Source organism: Narcine bancroftii, chromosome 1, assembly GCF_036971445.1.
Source record: "Narcine bancroftii isolate sNarBan1 chromosome 1, sNarBan1.hap1, whole genome shotgun sequence".
Taxonomy (NCBI): domain Eukaryota; kingdom Metazoa; phylum Chordata; class Chondrichthyes; order Torpediniformes; family Narcinidae; genus Narcine; species Narcine bancroftii.
In genome coordinates, this window is record NC_091469.1 from 107,669,635 (window position 1) to 107,685,560 (window position 15,926).

Consider the following 15,926-nt stretch of genomic DNA (forward strand, 5'->3'; position numbering starts at 1 on the left):
GAGCTAGCAGAAAAAAACACACAAAATACTAGCTTGGCAGTTTAAAACAGAACAAGCTAAAAGAACAGTATTTGCATCAAGGAAAAAGGACAAACAAATTACATATAACCCAACACAGATCAATGAAAACTTCAAGGAGTTCTACGAGCAATTATACCGAACTGAAAATGAAGGGAAAGAAGACAAAATAGATGAGTTTCTAGCTAAAATTGAACTACCAAAATTGCAAGAAGAGGAGCAAAACAAATTGATAAAACCATTTGAAATAGAGGAAATACAGGATATATTACAAAAGCTACCGAACAATAAAACGCCTGGAGAAGACAGACTCCCAATAAAATTCTATAAAACATTTATTAATTCCTCCTATCCTGGAAGTAATGAACCAGATTGAAGAAACACAAAACATGCCAGATTCATGTAAAACAACAATAATTACAGTAATACCAAAGACGGGGAAAGATCCACTAACACCAGCATCGTATAGACCAATATCTCTACTTAACTCAGATCATAAGTTAATAGCAAAACTATTAGCAAAACTATTAGATTGGCCGACTGTGTACCAAAAATAGCAAAACTAGATCAAACTGGATTTATTAAGAAAAGACGAACAACGGACAATATCTGTAAGTTCATTAACTTAATCCATGCAGTACAAGGAAATAGGACGCCAACAGTGGCGGTTGCTTTAGATGCAGAGAAAGCCTTTGACAGGGTAGAATGGAATTATTTATTCAAAGTACTACAGCAGTTTAACCTACCAGATAAATATATTAATTGGATTAAAGTATTATATAAGGGACCATTGGCGAAGGTGACAGTAAATGGATATATATTGAACCAATTTAAATTAAGCAGGTCAACTAGGCAGGGATGTCCACTATCTCCCTCACTGTTCTCTTTAGCTATAGAACCACTGGCAGAACTGATAAGAACAGAAAATAAAATAAAAGGGATAAAAATAAAAGAGAAGGAATATAAAATTAGTCTATTTACAGATGACATCATAGTATTCTTAACAGAACCAGAATTATCAATAAAAGAATTACATAAGAAATTGAAGGAATATGGAGAAATATCAGGGTACAAGATCAACGCAAATAAAAGTGAGGCGATGCCAATGAATATTGCAGATTTCACAAAGTTTAAGAAAGAATCACCATTTAAATGGCAAACACAAGCAATCCAATACCTAGGTATTAGACTAGATATTAATCTAGGCCATCGATACAAGTTAAATTATCAGCCATTAATGAAGAAATTACAAAATGACAGAACATTGGAAAGATTTACCACTAACACTGATAGGAAGGGTAAATTGCATTAAAATGAATATCATCTCAAGGATACAATATCTATTTCAATCATTACCAATTCCCTTAAAAGAGAAATTCTTCAATGAGCTGAAGAAAATAATAAGAAAATTCTAATGGAAAGGGGGGGAAACTGAGGATAGCGCTAGATAAATTAACAGAATGGTACAAACAAGGGGGCTTACAGCTACCAAACTTTAACAATTATTATAGAGCAGCACAATTAAGATATCTATCAGATTTTTATCAAACAAGGGAAAAACCAGATTGAACCAGTTTAGAGCTATATAAAATAGGGGAGACAGTACCAGAACATATACTTTATAAGTGGGATGAAAAACTGGTGCAATTTCGAAGTTCATCAGTACTGCACCATCTGCTCAACATTTGGAGCAAGATTCAAGTAGAAAGGAAAGAAACAAATTACCAACTACCAAAATTATTATTGACGCAAAATCAACTAATCCTTTTCACAATAGATAACCTTTCCTTTAGAGAATGGGAGAGAAAAGGGATATGCGATTACAGACACAATGATAATTAAAAGATTTATAACAAAGATTTATAACAAACATGTACATCAAGCTGCAAGAGAAAGAGAACGAGGAAACAAGCTGTAAACCCAAACAAAAGTGGGAACAAGATCTAACCATAAAGATAAAAAACGAAAAATGGGAAAAGCTATGCTCCGGAACTATGAGAAATACAATAAACACGAGGTTACACATGATACAATATAATTGGTTACACAGGCTATATATCACGCCCCAAAAGTTAAATAAATGGGACCCAACAGTATCAGATAGATGTTTTTGGTGTTAAGAAGGAAACATGCAATTTGGGCATGTGAGAAAGTGGAAAAGTTTTGGGAAGATCTAAATCAGGTATTAAATAAAATCACAAAAAGCAACATACCAAAAAATCCAGAGAACTTTCTTCTAAGTAATATAAGAATTAGGCCTCAAAATGGATGAAGCACAAAAAAGATTTATTTTGATAGCCTTAGCTATAGCAAACAAATGTATAATGTCAACCTGGAAATCAGAAGAGAGTCTGAGAGTACAGCAATGGTACATAGAAATGAATAAATGTATTCCATTGGAAAAAATAACATATAATTTAAAAAATAAAGTCACATTATTCGAACATATTTGGGAACCGTACATGGAATACAACAGAGAGGGTCTACCGCGGATCTCTACCCCCTAAAATGATTGACGAAATGAATTGACCCAGTGTGTAAAAGTAGATGATACAATTTTCTTGTTTATTTTCATTGTGTGATGACATTGTTCAATGGGTTTATTGTAATATATATGTTGAACGTTTAGTGGGTAGGGAGGGGGGTGGGAAGGAGGGAGGGAAGGGAGGGGGGGAAAGGGAAAAAATGACTGTGTATATTCAAGAGGGAAATGTTTGTGTGTATTTTGGTTAATATGGTTCATAGTGTGAAAAATAAAAAAATTTAAAAAAAGAACTGACCATCTTCAACAAGACTGTCTAACAATCAACTTCCTCAGGATGTTTCACTTCCTCATTTGAAGATCACAGTCAGTACGAATAGGTAACAACGTCTCCTCCTCACTGACAATCATCACAGGTGCACGTCAAAGATGCATGCTTAACCCATCGCTCCACTTGCTATACACCCATGACTGTGTGTCTAGGCACAATTCAAAGGCCATTTACAAATTTGCCGATGTTGGCAGAATCACAGAGGGCAATGATGAAGCGAAAAGGAGAGAGATAGGTCAGCTAGTTGAGTGACGTCACAACAACAACGCACTCAAAGTTGGCAAAACTTTGGAACTGATTGTGGACTTCAAGAAGGGAAAGCCACAAGAACACCAACCAATCCTTATTGCGGGGTCAGCAGTGGAAAGGATAAAAAAAATTCAAATTTCTGGGTGTCAACATCTCCCAAGATCTATCCTGGGCCACCATTCTGATGCAATCACGAAGAAGGCACACCAGCAGCTACAGTTGGTTATGAGTTTGAAGAGATTTGGTATGTCACCAAGACTCATGTAAATTTATATAGGTGTACTGTGGAGAGAATCCTGAGTAGTTGCATTATGTCTAGTATGGAGATGCCAATGCACAAGACAGGAAGAGGATACAGACAGTTGTAAACTCGGCCAGCTCCTTCATGGACATTAGTCTTCACTCCATTAAGAACATCTATAAAGATGTGATGTTTCAAGAAAGAAGTCTCTATCATCAAGGACCCTCACCAGCCATGCCCCCTTCTCTCTGCTACCATCAAGAAGGAGGCACAGGAGCCTGAAGACAAATATCCAATGGTACAAAAACAGGTTCTTCCCCTCTGCCATCAGATTTCTGAGTGGTGAATGAACCACAGACATCACCTCACATTTTCTCTTTTGGTACTAATTTATTTATTTTAATATGTAATTTATTGTAATTTTTTCACCTGTAATTTTGCCGCCAAACAAAGAATTTCGCAACACATTCATGATATTAAATTCTGATTATGATCAGCAGTTCAACTGACCCATCCAATCCAAGGCCTACCATCTCTCAGCAAAGTACTTCTCAGGGTTCGATGGAATATTCTCCAGTTATTTGTACAAGCACAGCACCTCAGAAGCTCAAATAAATTCTACGTGTCCCCACTGGCTCTCACCAATGTTCACTGATGCTCCATAGAAAGTATGCTGTCCAGAAGCATTATAGCTTGATACAGGAAATGCACCTCCCAAGACCTCCAGAAATTTTAGAGTTGTAAACGCAACTCAGGTTATGACACAACCCATCTTCCTGTCCATCAACTCTATCCACATTTCCCACTGGCAAAGCAGCCAACAGTCTTTGCATGCGAAACAACTCATCAATTGTGAATCTGCATGGTTCATTTACAGCAAGGGTGGGCAACCTTTTTTTTAAAACTCACATTCCACCTGAAGTATTCCCTAAGCCATAAGTGCTCTGTGATTGGTAAGGGATTCCTTAAGGTGGTATGTGAGTGGGAAGGGAAGGTGGAGAATCACTGCTCTAGACCCAATGGTTAATGAAATATTTTACTTGAGAAAAATTGTCATTGGCCCATTTCCTTTGATGTAATAAATCCATGTACATAACGAGTCAATATGGTTTGATTAAAACAGTGGTTTTCAAACCTTTTTCTTTCCATTCACATATGACCTTACACAATCCCTTACTAATCACAGAGCACTTATGGCATAGAAAATACTTCAGGTGGAATGTGAGTTTTGAAAAAATGGTTGCCCATCCCGATCTACAGCATTCGGCACTCACTATGTGGCCTCCTCTATCTCTATATCGGAGAGACTGGTCTGTCTGCTGCAATAACTGCAACCTCCCAATGGCCAACCTTTTCAATTCCATACGCTATTTCCACACTGACATGTCCATCCATGGCCTCATGCACTGTCAAATGGAGGCCACCCACATATTGGAGGAAGAACACCCAAGATTCCATCTGGTCACTCTCCAACCAGATGACATTAACATCGACTTTTCCAATTTTCATGAGGTCTCTTCCTCTATCCCTTTGTCCAGCTCTTTGCCCCCCTCCCTCTGTATTCAGAAAGCTATCTCCTCCCCCATCACCTCACATCTTTCTTCTCTCCCACTCTTATCCAGCTATGACCTCTTGCCTGTTGGTCTGTGCTCCTCTCTCTGCCCCTTCTTTACTCTCTCCTCCTCCTGACTTTTTATTCACACCTTGATGAAGGGCTCAGGCCCAAAATGTTGGTTCTATCCCTTTGCTTCCTAAAGATACTGCTTGACCTGCTGAGTTTCTCCAGCACTTTGATGTGTTGCACTACATATTAAAGACCCAGTCACAGGCTCTTCATCCCCCTCCCATCAGGCAGAAGATGCACAAGTTTGAAAACCTGCACCTCTAGACGACCAGAGAAGTCTTTGAAATGTACAAGCCAGATGCAGGAGCTTGTGGCCTACTGTGTCCATGCGGACTGTCCTCATCTGTGCTGATCACATTTGCCAACAGCAGGCCCATATCCCTGTACTCCTTCTCTATCCAAGTTCCTGTCCAAACACCTTTCAAATGTGTCTGTCTCCACCACCTATTCTGGCTGCTCATTCAGATATTTGCCACCTTGTGTGAAAAATACCCCTCAGACTTCATAAATTTTCCCTTCTCTCCTTATAAAACACAGAACAGTAGAGCACAGGACCAGGCCCTTTGGCCCATGTGTCTGCCCAAACATGATGCCAAATTAAACTGAATTCTGCCACTTGTAATATGATCCACATCCCTCCAAACCCTGCATATTCATGTGTCTACCTAGTAGCCTTGAGAAGATATTATTGTATCTGCTTCCACCACTACTTCTGGTAGCCCACTCCAGGCACCCACCACTCTCTGTGTGAAAAATTTGTTCTCCGCATCTCCCTAAAAATATTCTCCTTCCCCTCACCTTAAACGTATTTGCCCTTTCGTGTGTCATTTTTATACTGGGAGAAAGATTCACATTCTCCTCTCCACACTTCTTATAATTTTATTAATTTCTATTAGGTCTCCCCTCAGCCCCCATTCACTGCTTCAGAGAAAACACCCAAGTTTCCCAACCTGGCTCCACAGCTCATAGCCTCTATCTAATTCTGGTAAACCTTTTCTGTACCATTTCCAAAGCTTGCATGTTATCTTTTGTAATGTGGCAACCAGAAATGTACACAATTCTCCAAGGGCAGCCTATCCAATTTTTTTAGAAAGCTGCAACATACCTTATGCTCAGTGCCCCAACCATACACCTTCACCACCTGATATATTGTGTGCTCACCTTCAAGGAGTTATGGACCTGAACTGCCAGATCCCTCAGTACATCACAAGGACAGTTTCTTTCTGGCTGTTATCAAACTTTTGAATGGATCACTCATCATAAAATTATGTTGCCCATGAACTGTTTTAATGGAACTTTTTCTTTACAATGCAATACACCACACTTTTCTTTTTATTTTGCACTACCTGTCATACTTAGTATGGATTGACTTACCTGGACAGCATGCAAAACAAACTTTTTCACTTTATCTTGGTACGCGTCAAAGTAAACAGTAAATAAAAATAAATAACTCTTGAGTGTAAAACTGTTCAGGTTCATGCTGTCCATTTGATCATCCACCCCAAACATTCAAGTTTACATTTATTATCATCTGATTGTACATACACAATCCAACAAAACAGCTCCAGTCCATAGAGCACACATAAAAACACAAAATACACAGCACATGATGATCACATAAATAACCAAAATATATAGATATCAATATTTAAGATGATTTACAGGATGCCGTTCATGAGTCTCACCGTCTGTGAAAAGAAGCTATTCCCCAGACTGGCAGTCGTGTACCTTCTCAGTGGTAGTGTGTTGAAGATATAGTGTGCTGGATGGAAAGGGTCTTCTATTATTCCTTGCGCCTTCCTTTGACAATGCTTCCAGTAAACGCTGTCTAAAGAAGAAAAGGAGACTCCAGTAATCCTCTCTGCTGCTTTACTGATCCTCTGAATAGTTTTTGCAGCTAGTATACCACACAATGATGCAGCCAGATAGGACATCCAACATTTTTAAGAAGCATAGGCAATCCTGATTAATGAGGAGGTGTTGTGAGTCCAGGATAGGTCATCTCTTATATACTGGCCAAGGAACTTTGTGTTCTCCACCACAGAATTGTTGTGTAGTGGAGAACGCTGAAGTCCACAATCGTCTCTTTTGTCTTGTCCACATTGATTCTCAGGTGGTTGTTCTAGCACTATTTTATGAGCCTTCCAACCTCTTCTCTGTATTGCAACTCATCATTGTCAGCTGACGAGGACAACTACTGTTGCATCATCCACAAGCCTGATGGTTCTGTAGTACAGTCGTGAGTCAGCAGCTTGAACAGTAGGAGTCTGAGCACACAGCCCTGAGTGTGTCAGTGCACTTGATATGTCGTAGCCAGCCACAACTGACTGTGGTATTTCCATCAAGAAGTTCAGGATCCATTTTCAGAGAGGGATGTTGAGATCCAGCAAGGCCCGTTTATCCACCATCCTCTGAAGTATGATTGTGTTGAACACTGAGCTGAAATCAATGAAGCATAATTTTCTAGGTGAGTGAGATGGAGTGGAGGATCAAGGCTATGGCAGTATCTGTTAACCGGTTTGGATGGTAGACAAACTGGAACATGTCCAATGTCTCTGGAAGATGGGATTTGATGCATTCCATCACCAGCCGCTCGAAGCACTTCAAGATCGTAGATGTCAGTGCCACCAGGTGGTAGTTATTTGGTCCGGTAAGCCTCACGTTTTTTGGACACCAGGATGATAGTGGCCGTCTTGAATCCTGCGGGGACAGTGGACTGCTGCAGTGAGATGTTATAGATGTCAGTACGACCTCCATCAGGTGGGCTGCACAGACCTTCAGCATCCAACCAGGTATGTTATTTCGACTTGGTATTTTGTATGGGTTCACCCTGGATAGGATCATCCTTACCTCAGCCGTGGCTATGCAAGGTGTCTGTTCTTCGGGGAAGACAAGGCTTTCTTTGATGTCACCTTATTTTTTTTCATCAAACCTTGCTCAAATGTTCAACCTGTCAGGAAGGGAGGCATCATTGTCACAAGCATGTAGGATTGACTTCTTGTCAGTTGTGGGGCGAATATCTTTCCACATGCGCCTCGTGTTGCTGGTGTCACACAGATTGGTTGAATTCAGCCCTTGGTGATCTTAATGCCATCTTGTCTCCCAACCTGAAAGCATCACACGAGCACTGAGCAATGCATGAACCTCCGTGTTCATCTCGTCCCACTAACAGCTACAATTCCTACCACCTACTGAATGCACTGCAGTCATTCACTCCTGCTCTTCCAATAACAGTGATTTTCAGCTTCTTGATAGGGAACCAGCAATGGCAAAGCCACTGAAGTCGTGTGTAGGTAGGTGAAGATGGTCATTGCCTGGCACATTCCTGGTGCTAATGTTACCTGTCACTTTAAGTCCATGCTTAAAGATTGCCTAAATGAGTGACCTCTACCACACTTACTCTTGAAGAAGGGCTCAGGCCCAAAACATCGACTGCCTTGACTTTTCTAGGGGTGCTGTGTGATCTGCTGAGTTTCTCCAGCACCTTCGTGCTTTGTATCCTCTCCTTCAAAGAATGACAAGAAGAATAACTGGCTGGGAGCATCACCACGTTCCCATCCAGGTGGCTGTATGTAAATCCTGGGTGCGATTATAGAGAATACAACACAGTAACAGTCCCTTTGGCCCACCATGCCCATGCCGACCATCAAATACTCTCTACACAGCACTTGATGATTCAAGTGCTTTCCCAGCGTCTTAAATGTGTGAGATAACTACCTCCATCACCTTCTCAGGCAGTATTTTCTGAGTGAAAAAAAATTCTTCAGATCTTCTTTGAATCTCACTTAAACCCTCGCCTTCTGGCTTTACCTATTCAATTTCTACTTAGATCCAAAACATTCCATTCCAGGAGATCCTATGGATCTCTTCTACAGCGTGCTCAATACAATCACTAATGAAGTTACAGGTCACCCTAGGTGACACAATTAGTAAGTTTGCAGATGACATCAAAATTGGTGGTGCAGTGGAGAGTGAAAGCTATCCAACATTATAACAGTGTATGGATCAACTGAGAAAGTGGGCAAAGGTATGACAGTGGAATTTAACCCAGAAAAGTGCTGCATTTTCAGATGTTAAACTCAGGCAGAACTTGCATTGTGAATGAAGGGTCCTGGAGGGACCCAAGGGCACAAGTACATAGTACTGTGAAAATGGCATAAGTGATGAAGGCATTACTTTTAATGGACGGGGGTGGGACGTCACATTACAGAAGTGCAAGACATTTGCTGAGACAGCAGCTGTAATATTGTGCGCAATTCTGGTGCCATATCATCGGAAGGGTGAGGTTAAGCTAAAGAAAAGGCAGAAAAGATTCACAAGCATATTGCTGGGACTGAAGGGCTTGAATTACAAAAAAAGATTGGATAAGCTGGGAGTGTTTTCCCAGAGTGAAGGTTAAGGTGTGACATTATTGAAGCTAACAAAATCACGAGGGGAAGAATGTTGATGGTCATAGTCCTTTCTCTCGGGGTAGTGGAGTCTAAGACTAAAGGGCATTAGTTTAAGGTGAGAAGGGATAGCTTTAACAGGGACCCGAGGGTCATGTTTTTCATATCTAGTGCAGTGGGAATGTGAAATGAGCTATCAGATGAAGCTGCATAGATTGGAACTAACAACATTTAAAAGATGCTTGGACGGGTTCACATTTAGGAACAATTTGGAGAAATGTAGGGCAAATCCAGGCAGATGGGATGACTTCAGGAAGACACCTTGGTTAGCATGGATAGGTTGGGCTAAAGAACCTACTTCCATGCTGTATAACTCAGTGGAAAAAGTAGAGACCATTAAGGAATAGAGAGTATCGAAGATTACTTTAAAAAAATTACAAAGGGAAAAGAGGGGTCATGAAGCTCTCTTGACAGACAAGATCAGCATGTGAGGAGAAAGAGTGTACCAGGGAAAGAATAGTCGTCCTCCACCCTGGGGACTAAAAGATCAATCTGTACCTGGGGCCAGTGATGTGGATGAAGTATTAAATGAATACCATCACATCTATATTATCAAGGGTAGATAAAACCCTAGTGTCTAAATGAAATTTCTCACAGGATGCTGAAGGAAGATGAGGAGTTTGCTCGGGCACTCCTGGAAATTTATGCATCTTTTCCCACAGGTTAAATACTAGATGATTCGTATACAACATATGTGGTTCCTTTATTTAAAAAGGGCATCAGGAATAAGGCACATAATGACAGACCAGTGAGTTTTATATCAGTGATCAGGAAATTCTGGGTAAAAATTCAAAGGAACACTATTTATTTCCATGGAATGGAAGGGATTGGTTAACAATACTATGCATGGCTCTCAGAGGGAAGTTCTGTCTCCTTAATTTGATTGAATATTTGAAGAGGAAACTAAATATATTCAAAGGCTAGTGCAACAGATATTGTCTACATGGGCTTCAGTAAGATAACTGACATAGTCCAACATAGTAGGCTAGTCCGAAAAGTTAGAGCCCATGGAATCCAAGGCATTGGCTAATTGAATTCAAGGTTGACTCAGTAATAGGAGGAAGAGGAGGTGGAGGCTTCTTGGATTGGAAATCTCTGATCAGTGCTGGGAAGCTTGATGTTTGTGATGTACAGTAACAATTTAAATATAAATGTGGGAAGTATGATCAGGAATTTTGCAGATGACATGAACATTTGCAGAGTTGTAGTGAGGAGGTTTGCCTTATCTACGGTACGATAAAGTTTTCAGAGCAAGGGCAGAAGAAATTCAATCCTAACAATTAGGAAGCAATGCATTTGCTGTCTCCCACTTCTCTGGCACCTCACCTATGGCCAGCATAGATTTAAATAGATAAATTAAATAGCTCTTGCCAGGGCCCCAGCAATTTCCTCTCTTGCTTCCCACAGAAACCGTACACCCTCTGGATTTATCCATCTTTTTCCCTGCTGAGACATCCACTATCTTTTCTTTTGAAGATGCTCCAGAATTTGACTGACCCATCTGGAGTCTCTACTGGAATGCCTTTCTTTCTCCTTAAGATAATACAAATAAGGGTATTCATTAAGACTTCACCCACATCTTTTGGCACCACATAGATTGCTTTTTTGATCTCAGCTTTCATAACCACTCTTTCTCTACTCATCCTCTTGCTCATAATATAAAGAAGAATCTCATTATCTAAAATTCAATCAACCGGAAACTCAAACAACAGCAACAAAAATCAAACTGATGGATGCTGCGGGCGAGTGTTGAGAATTTGTTGGACATGCCCCTCAATGTACATGCATTGCTACTTGCATGGTGGTGAGTCGGGTTATCAGCATGAGGAAAGTGCACTGTGGGCCTGACTGGGACACTTGTATATAAGTGAGTGAGGTTGTCAGCGCGAGGAAGGTGGTAAAGTTTCAATAAAGTTGCGTTGGAATGAAATGACGGTGCCCAGGATGAAGAACTGGCCAATGCCGCTCGCCCTGGGGCGACTCTCATGGTGTCTCCCTATCTCTGCCTCATAAGAGTATTTATCTTTATTAGTATTAAGTATATCAGTAGGCTCTATCTGTAAACTTTGGGGAGGGTGGGTTAATTATGATGGCGGCATGGCTAGCATAGCGATTGGCACAACACTGCTACAGCATCAGCGCTGAGGTTCAAATTTAACTTTGTAAGTTAAAGGATTCACCAGATTAAAGTGAACTTTACATAACTGAAGAGTACAATATTGATTTTTTTCCCCAAATTACTTTATATTTTGCACTGTCTTTTTGTCTTTTAAACGGTGTATTCTTAATGCAGGATAGTTAGGCAAAGGAGGAAAAACCCAACACCCAACCCCAACCAACCAATTTTCCCTTGCAACCGCTGCAACCGTGTCTGCCTGTCCCGCATCGGACTTGTCAGCCACAAACGAGCCTGCAGCTGACGTGGTCATTACCCCTCCATAAATCTTCATCCGCGAAGCCAAGCCAAAGAAAAGGAGTTAGGCATTGGAAGAGTGAGTTTCAGTCAACCAGAAAATACGCATGTCCAATATCTGCGATGTCTTAGATGTTGCATAATGAGGATTCTACTATACTTAATAATGCCATGAAAATTTCCTTAATCTGCTAGTGATTCACCATAGAACCTCTTTTTCCCCCTTAATTTCCATTTTTCATAAACTCCACAACCCTTCATAAGCCTTAAAAGATTTCTTAGAGTTCCCATCCTTACCCTTTACCGTTAAGGTCTCTCTCAGAAACATCATGGACACCCAACTTCACTCCCTCCAGAGAGGTCTTCCACTGTCATATCCTTGGGACTTGCACTAGAAGCTCTCTTGGATTCACTTTAAATATCTGTCCCATCAGATCCTTTCACACTAAGGTGATCTCAGTTAATACTGAGGAAGATGAAATCCCTACCACTCCAATCCTATCCCACTCACACCTATGATTGTATATCTCCTTATCTTTGGAAGCCTGTGGTTACCCCATCCACAACTTCCCTCACCAAAGAGAGGGAACTTTTTTTGTGGTTCTAACTCTATCCACACATGCTCATTTCAAGAGGCATCTGGGACATCATTACTGCAATGATGGGCAATGATGATGCATTGCCTCGTGAAGGCAACCAATATCATCGTCCTGGTCATGCTTTCCTCTCATAGCTGCCTCCACAATGAAGGAACAGAAGCCTAAAGTTTGGCATCTCTAGGTTTAAGAAGGGAGTTTTTCTTACCCTGACAACAATCAGGCTCTTGAACCTCCCTGCACTATTTAAGGCATAAAATTACACCAAGACCAAATAAGATCTGCCTGCACTACTGGCACATCACATTTTTGCACAAACAGCCATCGTGAATATTGATCTATTCTCTTCCTTTTTTTTTTTATTTACTTTTTTCTGCATCTTATAGTGCTTTTATGTCAATAATACTTTGGTATGTACCTGGAAAGCTGCAAGATTTTCAATGCAGGTGACACAGAAAAGAATGAAGATGCTAAAATCTGAAGTCGAACACAATCTGCTGAAGAAACTCAGTGGGCCAACCAGCATCAGTGAGAGGGAAAAAGAATGGTCTCCATTTCGGGCTGGAGCCTCTATCAAGAGTGGAATTCAGATAAGCTTCTGAATTACTGAATTCAGGAATTCAAAGAGGACAGGGTGGGAGGGGTAGGCCAGGGACCATGTGGCATTGGTGAACTAAGTAGAAGTGAAGGATGATGGACAGAGCAGATTGTCAGAAGCCAGACAAAGGGGAAAGAAGCAAGAAAAATCAAAGGGTCAGGTGGGAATGATTAGAAGACAAAGGCTGCGAGTGCTGGAATCTGATAAGATGTGACAATGGTGATATAAACAGAGACAAGATGGAACTGAAGGCACAGTTGGGGGGTTGCATTGGGGGGTGGGGTAGGGGAAAGAGAGAGAGTGGGTAGATGGGGATGGAAGGAGTTCAAATCAAAGAGGGAGGGAGGGAGGGTGGTGGTTGGCAAAGGGACCAACAAAGGGATCGTGGTGGAGGGAGAGCAGAGCATAAGGGAGTTGTTAACTGAAATCAGAATATTCCACTGGGTTGTAGACTATGCAGATGAAATATGAGGAGGGGGGAACAGAAAAATGAAGTGAAGGCAAGGGGAAAGAGCTGAGAGTGGAAAATGTGCAGAAAAGTTTCAATGCATCTATACAATGTATGAATGCATATCACAATAAACTTCATTCATTCATTCAACATCCATACTCTGGGGACTGTTGTGCTGCCTGTCCTGCACTCTTTCCACCACATCTCGTGCGACTGCAACAATATCACATTCCCATCTGCTGTTCTATGCTGAGTTCATCTACCTCAGTGGCCAGACTCCTTGCAATTTGGACTTCCAGTCCTCAATGCCCACTCAGCCAATTGGACTGACCTAGACTCTTTCCTGCGTTTAACTGAAACTCACCCCTAAATTTACCTCTACCCTGTGTTTCATCCCCATGAAGATTTGCACAAGCGAACCTCCTAGGAAAGAAAGCAGCAGTGGTCCAGCATCATTTTCTCAAAAGGGAATTTGGGAGAGGCAATAAATACTAGTTTTACAAACCATGTCCAGATCCTGAAAATGAAGAAAAAAAGAATCCAAAATGGTATTCCCCGCACAGATAAATTTAACAAAAAAAAATCTGAAGGCTGATGAGATTCGCTATTTCCTATCAGTAACATTATTTTTGGGCCCTTCTGCAGAGAAAATAAATTCTTGATTTCTTTGTTTCTGTTGCAGATTGAGGCCAGTAACGGACTTAGCCAATAAAGCACCACAGTCTAAATATTACTTTGAGTGTTGTCAGTTGCATAATTATTGTGAATGTCACAACTGTTTAGGCCCAACAGTCATGTACTTGTACACCTTGAAAAACTGCACACACATTTGTTTCTCGTATCCATATCAGCTCAACAGTAAACAATGAAATTGAACAAACCCCCTTCCTTACCCATTTCCCTCACTAAATTCCATAGCTTTGTCAATTCTTTCATTTTAAATTTCAAAAGAAATCTGAAAATCAGAACAGAACAAAAACAAGTCTATGAACCAATGTAATCCAAGCAGGGAAATAATAGTAGTGAACAGCTCTACCAAAGGTTGAATGTATAAATGGTTTCTTATTGCTTTGCAGGTTTTTTATTAGTATTAGATACAGCATGGTAACAGGCCCTTCTGGCCCATAAGCACGTGCTGCACAAATACAACCATGTGACCAATTAACTTACTGATCCCGTACATCTTTGGGACATGGCAGGAAACCGGAGGACCAAAAGGAAACCCAGACAGTCAAGGGGAAAATGTACAAACTCCTTACAGACAGCAGTGTATTTGAAACCGAAACGCTGGTGCTGTAAGAGTGCTGTGCTTAAGCATGCTGCTTAACCTAATTGTTTGTAGGTATAACAAACCTGCAAACAATTCCCTCACACTTTATGTTAAAATGATAAATAATCTGATTGAACACTGGAGGGCTAAGGAAATGGACTCCTGTTAGAATACATCACTGCATATTCTTGCAAAATTACTATACAAATAAGTGTTAAAAGAATTGTTTCACATTTTATGTCAGGAAAAACAAGTATTAAAATAATGATTTAGTACATCATCAAGTATTCATCAATTTCTCGAATATATTGATGGGGGGGGGGGGGGAGCCTTTAAATTACATTCCTTTCTCAGAAAGTTAGCTGAAAGTGACAAACCTCATCAATTTCTTATAAGCTGTGAAAAAATAAGTTGAACTAAAATTCAAACTTGAGTTTATAATATTGCTCAACTGCAGTAACAAACCAACTTCTACAAAATAAAGGTAAATAATATTTGTACCCAATTACATTAAGAACCAACAAACACCTTGAGGTCAACAATTTTGTTTCAAGAGTCAGGCCACATTTATAAATACCAATTTTCCATTAAATACCTTTGAGCCTTATCTTAAAGCAGTGTATTAATATGGGTTTCACCTTACCTGATTCCATTCTGTACCACCCGATTTTTACACGTCCTCCAACATCCACATGCATGGTTACACTCGAAGATGAGTGGCGGTTCCAGCATGTTGAATTCTGGGAGAAGTCGCCCATCCTTAAAATACCAATCATAACGATTGTCAGTCTGTCGAGCTTAAACTCTGTCAGACTGCGAAGAGCATTAGCTGCTTAAAACAATTTTTATATAACATTTCAAAAAAGACTGGGAGGCTGTTTTTGGAAGTATCGCTAACATTCATTAATTTCTATTTTCTCTCTCTCCATCTTAATGCTATTTTCAACATCTTGCTTTCCAGTTTCTTTACATTTTTTTAAAATGAGATGTTGGAGAACAGATAGATCTAGGGGTACAAGTACACAGATCCTTGAAAGTGGTTTCACATGTTGATGGGGTGGTGATTAAAGCATATGGCAGCTTGCCTTTATCGATTATGGGACTGAGTACAGGAGTTGAGGTGACATGTTAAAAACGGTACAAGATATCGGGGAGACCACACTTGGAGTACTGTGTAGAGTTCTGGTCACCAGCAACAGGAAAAT

General features: G+C 40.4%; 1 protein-coding gene across 10 annotated transcripts in view; it reads right to left on the reverse strand.

The window, feature by feature from the left end:
* LOC138762269 (histone-lysine N-methyltransferase EHMT1-like) overlaps nt 1-15,926 on the reverse strand; it is a 302,471-nt gene that overhangs the window by 18,968 nt on the left and 267,577 nt on the right. For all 10 annotated transcript variants that reach the window (XM_069935973.1, XM_069935979.1, XM_069935988.1 and 7 more), the window contains one exon: nt 15,365-15,480. In XM_069935973.1, the coding sequence (XP_069792074.1) occupies nt 15,365-15,480 (116 nt within the window). The remainder of the gene's footprint in view (nt 1-15,364; nt 15,481-15,926) is intronic.